Source organism: Panulirus ornatus, chromosome 12 (genome assembly GCF_036320965.1).
Source record: "Panulirus ornatus isolate Po-2019 chromosome 12, ASM3632096v1, whole genome shotgun sequence".
NCBI lineage: Eukaryota > Metazoa > Arthropoda > Malacostraca > Decapoda > Palinuridae > Panulirus > Panulirus ornatus.
Window position 1 is genome coordinate 26,816,669 of NC_092235.1, and position 12,767 is coordinate 26,829,435.

General features: G+C 39.0%; 1 protein-coding gene across 1 annotated transcript in view; it reads right to left on the reverse strand.

The window, feature by feature from the left end:
- Positions 1–5,901: 5,901 nt before the first annotated feature.
- Positions 5,902–12,767, reverse strand: part of LOC139751921 (uncharacterized) — a 217,934-nt gene continuing 211,068 nt past the window's right edge. The window contains 3 exon segments of the mRNA XM_071667621.1: positions 5,902–8,105; positions 9,033–9,164; positions 9,697–9,799. Coding sequence (XP_071523722.1) covers positions 7,734–8,105; positions 9,033–9,164; positions 9,697–9,799 — 607 coding nt within the window. The 3' untranslated portion in view covers positions 5,902–7,733.

The following is a 12,767-nucleotide window of genomic DNA, read 5'->3' on the forward strand; positions in this document are numbered from 1 at the left end:
GTGTACGTATAGGAAGAGAGGAAAGTGATTGGTTTTCAGTGAATGTAGGTTTGCGGCAGGGGTGTGTGATGTCTCCATGGTTGTTTAATTTGTTTATGGATGGGGTTGTTAGGGAGGTAAATGCAAGAGTTTTGGAAAGAGGGGCAAGTATGAAGTCTGTTGGGGATGAGAGAGCTTGGGAAGTGAGTCAGTTATTGTTCGCTGATGATACAGCGCTGGTGGCTGATTCATTTGAGAAACTGCAGAAGCTGGTGACTGAGTTTGGTAAAGTGTGTGGAAGAAGAAAGTTAGGAGTAAATGTGAATAAGAGCAAGGTTATTAGGTACAGTAGGGTTGAGGGTCAAGTCAATTGGGAGGTGAGTTTGAATGGAGAAAAACTGGAGGAAGTGAAGTGTTTTAGATATCTGGGAGTGGATCTGGCAGCGGATGGAACCATGGAAGCGGAAGTGGATCATCGGGTGGGGGCGGGGGCGAAAATTCTGGGGGCCTTGAAGAATGTGTGGAAGTCGAGAACATTATCTCGGAAAGCAAAAATGGGTATGTTTGAAGGAATAGTGGTTCCAACAATGTTGTATGGTTGCGAGGCGTGGGCTATGGATAGAGTTGTGCGCAGGAGGATGGATGTGCTGGAAATGAGATGTTTGAGGACAATGTGTGGTGTGAGGTGGTTTGATCGAGTGAGTAACGTAAGGGTAAGAGAGATGTGTGGAAATAAAAAGAGCGTGGTTGAGAGAGCAGAAGAGGGTGTTTTGAAGTGGTTTGGGCACATGGAGAGAATGAGTGAGGAAAGATTGACCAAGAGGATATATGTGTCGGAGGTGGAGGGAACGAGGAGAAGAGGGAGACCAAATTGGAGGTGGAAAGATGGAGTGAAGAAGATTTTGTGTGATCGGGGCCTGAACATGCAGGAGGGTGAAAGGAGGGCAAGGAATAGAGTGAATTGGAGCGATGTGGTATACCGGGGTTGACGTGCTGTCAGTGGATTGAATCAAGGCATGTGAAGCGTCTGGGGTAAACCATGGAAAGCTGTGTAGGTATGTATATTTGCGTGTGTGGACGTATGTATATACATGTGTATGGGGGGGAATTGGGCCATTTCTTTTGTCTGTTTCCTTGCGCTACCTCGCAAACGCGGGAGACAGCGACAAAGTATAATATATAAAAATAAATAAATCTTGTCTAGGAATATTTATCACCTAACATCCTGTCAAGGAATGACATTTATCACCTAACCCTGTCTAGGAATGACATTTATCACCTAACATGCTGTCTCGGAATGATATTTGCCACCTAACATCCTGTCTAGGAACCACATTTATCTCCAGACATCCTGTCTAGGAATGATATTTGCCACCTAACATCCTGTCTAGGAACCACATTTATCACCATATATCCTGTCTAGCAATAACATTTGTCAACGAACATCCTATATAGGAACGACATTTATCACCTAACGTCCTGTCTAGGAATGATATTTGTCATTTAAAATCCAGTCTAGGAACTACTTTCATCACTTGACATCCTTTTTAAAGTACAACATTTATCAGCTAACATCCTGGTTAGGAACAACATGTTTCACAACATCCTGTCTAGGAACAACATTTAGTATCAGAGATTCCATGAAATAACTAGGAACAACATTTAGTATCAGGGGTTCCATGAAATAAATGGTAATTGCTCTTATGATTTTAATATTCAGGAACTGGCTTTCGCTAGTTATGGAGACTGTTGAGGGAGTTCCTGGAGGGAACAGGCATCAGAGATGTAGATAGATAGAACTCCAGAAAATAAATTTATAATGCATCTATGACTTCACTGTTTGACTTGTAAGGTATGTTATTGGACTCAGCATGCAAGTGGCTATACCATGAGTTGAGTTTGTCACCTTTGGCAGGCTCTTTCATTGTCTGTGGACATAAGTGCTTCTAGTTTTGCTTTGGACCTTCTCACTCTAAAGTTGTCTCTCTGCACTTGTTCAGAGTACAGCCTACAAGCCGCAGGAACCTTGTAAAATGGGTCCTGGGATTTCTTAATGATAACAGCAGCTTTTGCAAGGCACTTGTCATAAAATGCAGGTATGACAACATCAGTGCATGTTTAAAAGTCTCCACACTACATTCATAATTGATCACACTTTTTTTTTCATAAACTCTGCCATTTCATTTCTTATCTGCCTTTCCTTCAAGAAATGTATTCATCTGCAAGCCAAAGGCTAAGATGCCAGCATTTATTTACCTTGAGCTTAATCAAAAATACTGGATTGCACTTCTCAAAATTCACCACCAAGTTCCAGTTATGTAAAGTAGTAAATATTTTGTATTAACAGAATTTTGTGAGCCACTGGATATTCTGTTACATCACAGAGAAAGAGGAATCTTTCCCTGAGAGATGTTTTGTGGTGTATATCCAGATAATTAATATAATTTGGGAATTATATTAATCTGCTAGTCAAGTTTGTGTAAATTAAGCCCTCCCAAATAACTCAATTTGTCAACTATGTTTCAGATACCAGAAAAATATTTCTTTGAAAATGTTCACTGAAAGTACTGATACATTTGCACCTGCTTATCATTATTAAGTAACTCTGTGACCACTTTTATGTGGCTTCTGCAGCTCCAACGAGATGCAGGAAAATTATGTGCTCCTAAAGTGAAAAGATGTTCACAAGGAGACTGCTCCCTTTCATCTACTGATGATGATAACCTTGATAAAAGGTGAAATTTTACTAATGGTGTAACAACAAGCAGGCAGATTTCAATAACACTATATTATCTGATAAACAGTCTGTGCCACAGAAACAATGTTCACCATGGAATAATCAGTACGTTTTGAGAAATGCATAGTTGATCTAGTCCCGAAATTTTTTCTCTTCACCTGCACCCTCTTATGTGTCTTGTAGCTACATAATGTCAAAAGAAGGCACTTGGAAGTACAGACCCATTTCATATATACTTATATTAAAACCATTTTAAAAAAATTTTAATATATTTTTATTTGAAAAATGGGACATTTTTTTCACTAAATTTTAGAAGGCACTAAATACAGTATGTTTCATCTCATCTGTATTAATTCTACATACAAGTAGTTTCACTTTTTACGAATTTTTGAGGTACTAGGCAGACAATATTTTGTCACATTTACATTAACTCTACATACATATAATTTCATTTTGTATGAATCTGCCCACTATCTTCATCTCCATTCTCATTTTGGAAGCCAGTTTTGCAGATCTTTGGTCCTTTACTACTGCAGGCTGGCAAATGGGATCCCTGCACTACTGCCAGCTTGCAGGGTTAGGATTGGGGTACTCTAGTTCAGGAAAATTAATTCCCCAAAGGCTGCATGTATGCACTCGCTCCACATTATTTTAATGGGAATGAAGTTAAAGATGAGAGATTGACTGTGCACAGTAGATAACAGTTTGCATTGAGTGAATATTAACACATTGCCAAGTATTAATTTAATATAATTTTACCTAATAGTGCATTGTAAACTGATGTTTTTGAATCTTTTACATGCATTATAAGACAGGTAAGCTTACAGAGTCTTATATTTGTTAACAAGGGCCTAGAGTTACTTAACCAATTAACCAACATTGATGTCAGGGTTGTAACCTAACCTCTTCTTTTCTCGGCGTATGCAAGTCATCTGTTGCCAAAATGGCATGAACTGTTGTACTTGGGCAACTAAGCTAAGAAAAGAAATTGCAGGGGTCCTTATGGAAAATAAGGTCATCTAACTGAAGGCTGGGTACCAAAAATCCAGTTCAATGATGGCCATGAGTATACATTATTTATTTAAAACAACATGGAACTGGAGCTATCAGATTTCATTTTCAAAACGTGGTTTGTCTAAATGTTTAACAACAGGCAGCTTGAAGGTATGTTAATATTACTCTTATTTTGTTGGCTGAGAACAGAGAAAAAGATTGATTAGGATTCTTTTTTTTTTTTTTTTTTTCTTTTAAACTATTTGCCATTTCCCACATTAGCGAGGTAGCATAAAGAACAGAGGATGGGCCTTTTCTGGAATATCCTCACCTGGCCCCACTCTGTTCCTTCTTTTGGAAAATTAAAAAAAAAACGAGAGGGAAGGATTTCCAGCCCCCCGCTCCCTCCCCTTTTAGTCGCCTTCTACGACATGCAGGGAATACGTGGGAAGTATTCTTAATCCCCTATCCCCATGGATAAAATTAGGATTAGGATTCATATACATTATATGATTAGGATTCATATACATTATATCTTCCACCTAAAATCCAGCATGATATAATTGAAAATGGATATGTAGCATGTGGACAGTATGCTTGACTTTTATTTAAATGTTGGTTTCCATCTACATAGTGTTAAGCTCTTATCTACAAATGCCCAAAATAGTAAAAAAGCTGATTATAAAGATTATGACTATTCAGGGCACTTGGTTTTCTTTGGTAGGTTAAGATGGGGCATATTCTTGAGGGCAAGCACAGCCAAAGCTAAATATAGAACTCTGGATAATCAGGTTCCTCATTATCTCACTTTATTATATAAATACCACAGGTACTTTGAATATGTTTTACAGAAATATAAAGTGCTAGTTATATATGTTGTAATATAGCAGTACATTTTACAGACTTCCTGGGTAATGTAACCTCTAGTCATCATGGTCCCTAAAAACTGAGGTAACAGTGTAATATATCTAGTATAGCAACTTACTGGTAGGTATCACAGAGTAAAGATGTAATGTTTTAATGTTCTTGAATTGTTGGATCCATCTGACTGATAAATGAGTGAAAAATTTAAAGGTTTTTAGTCTTTAGGAGTATATTTGACCTTTTGTAAGAACTTTTAAGTTGTTAATATGAATAAAGGCCATAGGAGTGAATTCAGATTCTGAGTATAAGTTTTTTTGTTTTTTTTTTTCATACTTTTCGCCATTTCCCGCGTTAGCAAGGTAGCGTTAAGAACAGAGGACTGGGCCTCTGAGGGAATATCCTCACCTGGCCTCGTTCTCTGTTCCTTCTTTTGGAAAATAAAAAAAAACAAGAGGGGAGGATTTCCAGCCCCCCGCTCCCAACAGTAACAGTATAACTCATATTTGCATATGAGGAGTTATGACAAGTGAGGTTTATTGTGCAACCTGTACATGCAAGGAAAATGGTTATAAGTTCCTTATGGACTCTGTTTCTTTGTCAGGGGCATGGTATGGACTGTGAGGTATAAAGTGTTTGTATATATTTACATAAATGATTTAAGGTGAGGGAGGGGGTGAAGGTTCTAGGAGCACTGAAGAATGTGTAGAAAAAGAGAGTTATCTGGAAGGGCAAAAATGGGTATGTTTGAAGAAATATTTGTCCCAAGACATGGGCTATAGATTAGGTTGTGTGGAGGAAAGGAAATGTTTGAGGACAATATATGATGTGAGGTGGGTTGACCAAGTAAGTAATGTTAGGAAAAGAGAGATTTGTGGTATTAAAAAGAGTATGGTTGAGAGAGCAAAAGAGGTTGTCCAGAAATGGTTTGGACATATGCAGAGAATGAGTGAAGAAAGGTTAACAAAGAGGATACATGTGTCAGAAGTGGAGGGAACAAGGATGCAAAATTGGAGATGGAAAGATGGAATGAAAAAGATTTTGAGTATTCAGGGTCTGAACATGCAGGGGAGTGAAAGGCATGCATGGGATAGAATGAATTTAAACAGTGTAGTATAATAGGATCAACATGCTGTCAGTGGCCTGAACCTGGGATATGAAGTGTCCGGGGTAAACCAAGAAAAGTCCTTGGGGCTTGGATGTGGATAGGGAGCTGAGGTTTTGGTGAATTACATAGCATGACAGCTGTAGACTGGATGTGAGCAGATGTGGCCTTTCTTTGTTCCTGGTGCTACCTTGCTTATGTGGGAAATGGCAATAAAAAAAAGATATATATACTTTATAAGTATATATTATTATCCACATATTTTGACAGATATACATGGGTTTCAAAACTAAAGTTATTATTATTATCATTATTATTATTACTATTATACTTAATCACTGTTTCCCACGTCAGCGAGGCAGTACCAGAAAACAGACGAAGAATGGCTCATCCACTCATACACACACATATATATATATATATATATACATAAACGCCCATACACGCACAAATACATACATATTCATATCAACATATACACATATACATACACATACATAAACATATACATTTGTTCACAAGTACATATTCATACTTGTTTGCCTTCCATCCATTCCTGGAGCCACCCCGCCCCACAGGAAACAGCATCACTACCTTAGGCTTCAGCATGGTAGCACCAGGAAAACAGAAAAAAAGACCATGCTCGTTCACTCAGTCTCTAACTGTCATGCGTAATGCACTGAAACCACAGTTTCCTATCCCCATCCAGGCTCCACAGACCTTTCCATGGTTTACCCTAAATGTTTCACATGCCATGGTTCAGTCCATTAACAGCACGTCAACCCCGGTATACCACATCGTTCCAATTCAGTTTTCCTTGCACGCCTCTTACTCTCCTGTATGTTCAGGCCCCAATCGCTCAAAGTCTTTTTCACTCCATCCTTCCACTTCCAATTTGGTCTCTCACTTCTTGTTCCCTTCACTTCTGGCACATATATACTCTTTGTCAACCTTTCCTCACTCATTCTCTCCATATGTCCGAATCACTTTAACAAATCCTCTTCTGCTCTCTCTCAACCACACTTTTTTTATTTCCACTTATCCCCCTACCCCTTCATTACTCGCTTGATCAAACTAGTAAAATATAACAATTTATTGCTTGTTAATGTTTTCATTGGTTAGTTGCCACTGGAGAAAGACCAAGTTACGTTCACATGCTTTGCTGTGTTATTTTGATTGTTTTTGGCTGACTGATAATAGTTTCTGATAATAGTTTTGTTCTAACAGTGTTCAGTGCATCGTATATTTTAGGATACCGACAAACAGTCTTACATGTCAAGCAGATGATCTTTTCTATCTGCCTATCTCTGATACATATTCCCTACAGTAACTCCCATCATGAGAGTGGCTAGAGCAAAAGAGTCTCCACTTATCCCTGTCCTTGCATCCCTCCTTCACATACACCATCCCATGCATTCTTCATCTTTTTCTTCCTGCAGTACTTTGCTACAATATTTCCCTGTCACAGGTAGTCTTCCTCTTGCATCAACCTCTTTAATCATACTATTATACTTTCTCCTTGTAACTAACTGCCTTACATTCTTTCCACAAGCTCAAACCATCTCAAAGGATTGTTTTTCACACCCTACCATTCCATAAGTTCTCTTTGTATTCCTTACCATAACAAATCTTTCATACACCTTGTCGTTTCTTTATTCACTCCGTGTGATCATACCACATCCTCCTGTCACATACCTCATTTACATGGCCTAGAATATCCTTTGATTTTAACACGACCATTTTTGCATCTTATTGCACTTGCTGCAGTTTTGTTACATTGTATATGAGAAGAGCAAGCAGAGAGGGCTTTCCCCAGTATGAGTCCATTATATTTGTAGGAGACTGTTGAACACATCACTGTTTGTTTTAAGATCAGCTTGCATATCTCACATAAAGCAAACAAGTCATGCTTCCCAGATTATCGTGAAATTTCATGGCATTTCAATCTAAATACCAAAATACTGATAAATACTGATTTTTATTATATACGTTACCCTACATTTTACATACGTCGTATACAATACATATATGAATATCATTCCTCACATTGCTGCTTGACTAGAGATGAGTCCATTCTTCCTCTGGACTATCATCAGCTGAACCACTGTCAGAATTGTTGTACTCATTTTCTTGGTAGAGGTCAGGAGAAGGTTGCTTTACACTACTTGCTTTAACTACTGTGGCATAAACCTCATGGTTGTTTTCCACATTGTCATATAGACTTGCACGGTCATGCTCAATGGATGTCAATGGGGATGGCTGGAAAAGGATTCCAGATGTCTGATGTTGGGGGTCATATGACTTCTGCTTGATGCCAGCTGGATGGAGGATGGCTAGGTGCATGGGAAGGTCCATCTCCTCGTGATTATTTTTGGTGGGTGTGGGTGGAACCTGTCCATCGCCTTGGTATGATGTTAGTATCCGGAACACCTACATAAGAAAAACAAGTCAGTGAATTACAGTCATCACATTTGCTATGATGTCAATGAAAGGAAAAAAAGAATAAGAACCACATGCTAGCCCTGCCTTTTGGCAAAATGGTAGTAGTAGTAAATAGAAGCAGTAGGTAGGAACATTTATGCATAAGCATTAGGTAGAAGTACTAGGTAGGAACATTAGGCAGGAGCATTAGGTAGAAGCAGTCAGTAGGAATATAGGATAGAGCCTCTGCAATCAATGTGCTAGAGCTTTCCTCTGCCAGTGGCCTGCTAAGGGTGAGGTGCCAAAGGCTAAGAAGCGGAACTGGAGTTCACTAGTTATGGAGACTGCCACAGTGGCCACCCTCCCTAGAGGGAGTTCCAGGTGGGAACAGGCATCAGAGATATAGATAGATTTCTACAAAGATTAAAATGTACAACAGTTTGTCTGCTTTTCCAGAGAAACAAACGATAGTGAGAGTATTGGTTTCAGACCCTGAAACAAAGACTCAGTTTGTGCCTTTTCCTGGAAACTCTTAGGTACTTTAGAGACTGGGAATGGTGTAATACAAGAAACCTATGCAGGGAGTTAGGGAAAAAAAAAAACAAGTAGTAAATTTCTCATGCCCTTCAGTACAGATAAAAGTGTTCACATACAAGACAGCAAATTTCTTGAAAATTGCTACTGGGCCTCCAATGTCAGTATGCTCAGAGATGAAGTGACCAAAGTGTCTTGCAAATATTCTCCATTGTATTACCTAACTTAAATTGGTGCATTTTTACCTATGATAGTCTATTTAGTTTCTAACATGAAACTAATGATTTTCATATTTTGTTCAGTAAAAAAAATAATGTCATGCTTTATCTCATCTGTTTTACTTGAAGATAGATATACTTCTAGTAATATCAAAATTTATACTTCAAAGTGTAATAAACCTACCTCATTCAATGTTGTCTGTGACACATCATATTCAGTAACTCCCATTGACTTAGCATCACTGAGAGAGTCAAAGAGGAGTTGTAGTGGCACATGGCGACTCACTTCTGCCACCAAAGTCAAATGGTGCTGCTCCTAAAAGTGAAGGTCAAAAGAAGGTAAAAAAGTTGCTCAGATGAGATCTGTTCACAGAAGTTAAAGCATACAACAAGAGTAATATAGGACTGATATATGATGCAACTATACTGTGTGGTACAGCATACTCATTTACACAAGTGTTAAAATACAATAAAAGTATCCTTTATTTTCTTTGACCTCTGAGAACACAAAGTAATGCCCATTCATTCAGATTCTGAACTATTATCTGTGATGCACGAGTGAAGGAAAAAAATATTACCACATGAATAATAACAACAAAATAACAATAAACATCAATTATTATTTAAAAGACAGGAGCTTAAATGAAAAAAGGAAGGAGAAAGGCATAGGAAACAAGAGGCAAAGTGATTACAGGAGTAAGACAATGCAATTATGAAATAATGTCATGTGAGCATAAAAAGATAAAGATAGATTGAATCTGTACAATAAATTGTAGGAACTATGCATTTTTAGTAATATCCAAGATAAGTCACTAGTTTGTAAAAGAAAATAACAGTAATAATCATACTTTAAGCAGGACATCTGAGAGCTGGCTTCGCAAGAAGTCCACAACATTGGTCATGTCTTCAATATCATTTGTTTTTAGCCGTATGGTGTATTTGTCACCTAACCTGAAACAAAAATATTTTAAAATGATAATCGGAATGACATGTGAGATTTAGTAAAGAATGATTCTTTTATGTTTTGTGATAAATGTAGAAGATTGTGATTTATCAAAAAAGAAATTCATTAACCTTAGGATTATCATAAATCCTTGGTACAAATCAGTTTTGTGTCAGTGTGAGTAATGACTCTACAGAGTTGCCCTGTGCAGGTATAAAAAAAAAAAGAGAGGTTGTGCAGGTATAAAAAAAAGAGAAGTCGAAAACTCAATCTAGCTTTTTCTGATGACATTTCCTTTACTCACATTCAAAGCACAGTAGTGGTGCGTGCACTCTTAAATTCTTAAACATTTTGGTTACTTATAACCTCTAAAATGATGCAAACTTTAAAAAAGGTATGACAGAATGCTATGTTACAGTATTTAGGTATGGTTGTAGTGGTTATGGAAAACATGAATTATGACTACATATAATGGGAGGGTATTGATTGAGAGGGTGATGGCATATACAGAGCATAAGATGGGGGAAGAGCAGTGTGGTTTCAGAAGTGGTAGAGGATGTGTGGATCAGGTGCTTGCTTTGAAGAATGTATGTGAGAAATACTTAGAAAAGCAAATGGATTTGTATGTAGCATTTATGGATGGATGGTATTGCAGTGGAATTTATTAAAAAAGGGGGTGACTGTATTGTTGACTGGTTGGTAAGGTTATTTAATGTATGTATGACTCATGGTGAGGTGCCTGAGGATTGGCGGAATGCGTGCATAGTGCCATTGTACAAAGGCTAAGGGGATAAGAGAGAGTGCTCAAATTACAGAGGTATAAGTTTGTTGAGTATTCCTGGTAAATTATATGGGAGAGTATTGATTGAGAGGGTGAAGGCATGTACAGAGCATCAGATTGGGGAAGAGCAGTGTGGTTTCAGAAGTGGTAGAGGATGTGTGGATCAGGTGTTTGCTTTGAAGAATGTATGTGAGAAATACTTAGAAAAGCAAATGGATTTGTATGTAGCATTTATGGATCTGGAGAAGGCATATGATAGAGTTGATAGAGATGCTCTGTGGAAGGTATTAAGAATATATGGTGTGGGAGGAAAGTTGTTAGAAGCAGTGAAAAGTTTTTATCGAGGATGTAAGGCATGTGTACGTGTAGGAAGAGAGGAAAGTGATTGGTTCTCAGTGAATGTAGGTTTGCGGCAGGGGTGTGTGATGTCTCCATGGTTGTTTAATTTGTTTATGGATGGGGTTGTTAGGGAGGTAAATGCAAGAGTTTTGGAAAGAGGGGCAAGTATGAAGTCTGTTGGGGATGAGAGAGCTTGGGAAGTGAGTCAGTTGTTGTTCGCTGATGATACAGCGCTGGTGGCTGATTCATGTGAGAAACTGCAGAAGCTGGTGACTGAGTTTGGTAAAGTGTGTGGAAGAAGAAAGTTAAGAGTAAATGTGAATAAGAGCAAGGTTATTAGGTACAGTAGGGCTGAGGGTCAAGTCAATTGGGAGGTGAGTTTGAATGGAGAAAAACTGGAGGAAGTGAAGTGTTTTAGATATCTGGGAGTGGATCTGGCAGCGGATGGAACCATGGAAGTGGAAGTGGATCATAGGGTGGGGGAGGGGGCGAAAATTCTGGGGGCCTTGAAGAATGTGTGGAAGTCGAGAACATTATCTCGGAAAGCAAAAATGGGTATGTTTGAAGGAATAGTGGTTCCAACAATGTTGTACGGTTGCGAGGCGTGGGCTATGGATAGAGTTGTGCGCAGGAGGATGGATGTGCTGGAAATGAGATGTTTGAGGACAATGTGTGGTGTGAGGTGGTTTGATCGAGTGAGTAACATAAGGGTAAGAGAGATGTGTGGAAATAAAAAGAGCGTGGTTGAGAGAGCAGAAGAGGGTGTTTTGAAGTGGTTTGGGCACATGGAAAGAATGAGTGAGGAAAGATTGACCAAGAGGATATATGTGTCGGAGGTGGAGGGAACGAGGAGAAGAGGGAGACCAAATTGGAGGTGGAAAGATGGAGTGAAAAAGATTTTGTGTGATCAGGGCCTGAACATGCAGGAGGGTGAAAGGAGGGCAAGGAATAGAGTGAATTGGAGCGATGTGGTATACCGGGGTTGACGTGCTGTCAGTGGATTGAATCAAGGCATGTGAAGCGTCTGGGGTAAACCATGGAAAGCTGTGTAGGTATGTATATTTGCGTGTGTGGACGTATGTATATACATGTGTATGGGGGGCGGTTGGGCCATTTCTTTCGTCTGTTTCCTTGCGCTACCTCACAAACGCGGGAGACAGCGACAAAGTATAATAAAAAAAAAAAATATAATTTATGGATCTGGAGAAGGCATATGATAGAGTTGATAGAGATGCTCTGTGGAAGGTATTAAGGATATATGGTGTGGGGGGCAAGTTGTTAGAAGCAGTGAAAAGTTTAATCGAGGATGTAAGGCATGTGTACGTGTAGGAAGAGAGGAAAGTGATTGGTTCTCAGTGAATGTTGGTTTGTGGCAGGGGTGTGTGATGTCTCCATGGTTGTTTAATTTGTTTATGGATGGGGTTGTTAGGGAGGTGAATGCAGGAGTTTTGGAAAGTTGTGGATGAGAGAGCTTGGGAAGTGAGTCAGTTGTTGTTCGCTGATGATACAGCGCTGCTGGCTGATTCATGTGAGAAACTGCATAAGCTGGTGACTGAGTTTGGTAAAGTGTGTGAAAGAAGAAAGCTGAGAGCAAATGTGAATAAGTGCAAGGTTATAAGGTACAGTAGGGTTGAGGGTCAAGTCAATTGGGAGGCAAGTTTAAATGGAGAAAAAGTGGAGGAAGTGAAGTGTTTTAGATATCTGGGAGTGGATTTGGCAGCAGATGGAACCATGGAAGCGGAAGTGAATCACAGGTTGGGGGAGGGGGCGAAAGTTCTGGGAGTGTTGAAAAATGTGTGGAAGTCAAGAACATTATCTCAGAAAGCAAAAATGGGTATGTTTGAAGGAATAGTGGT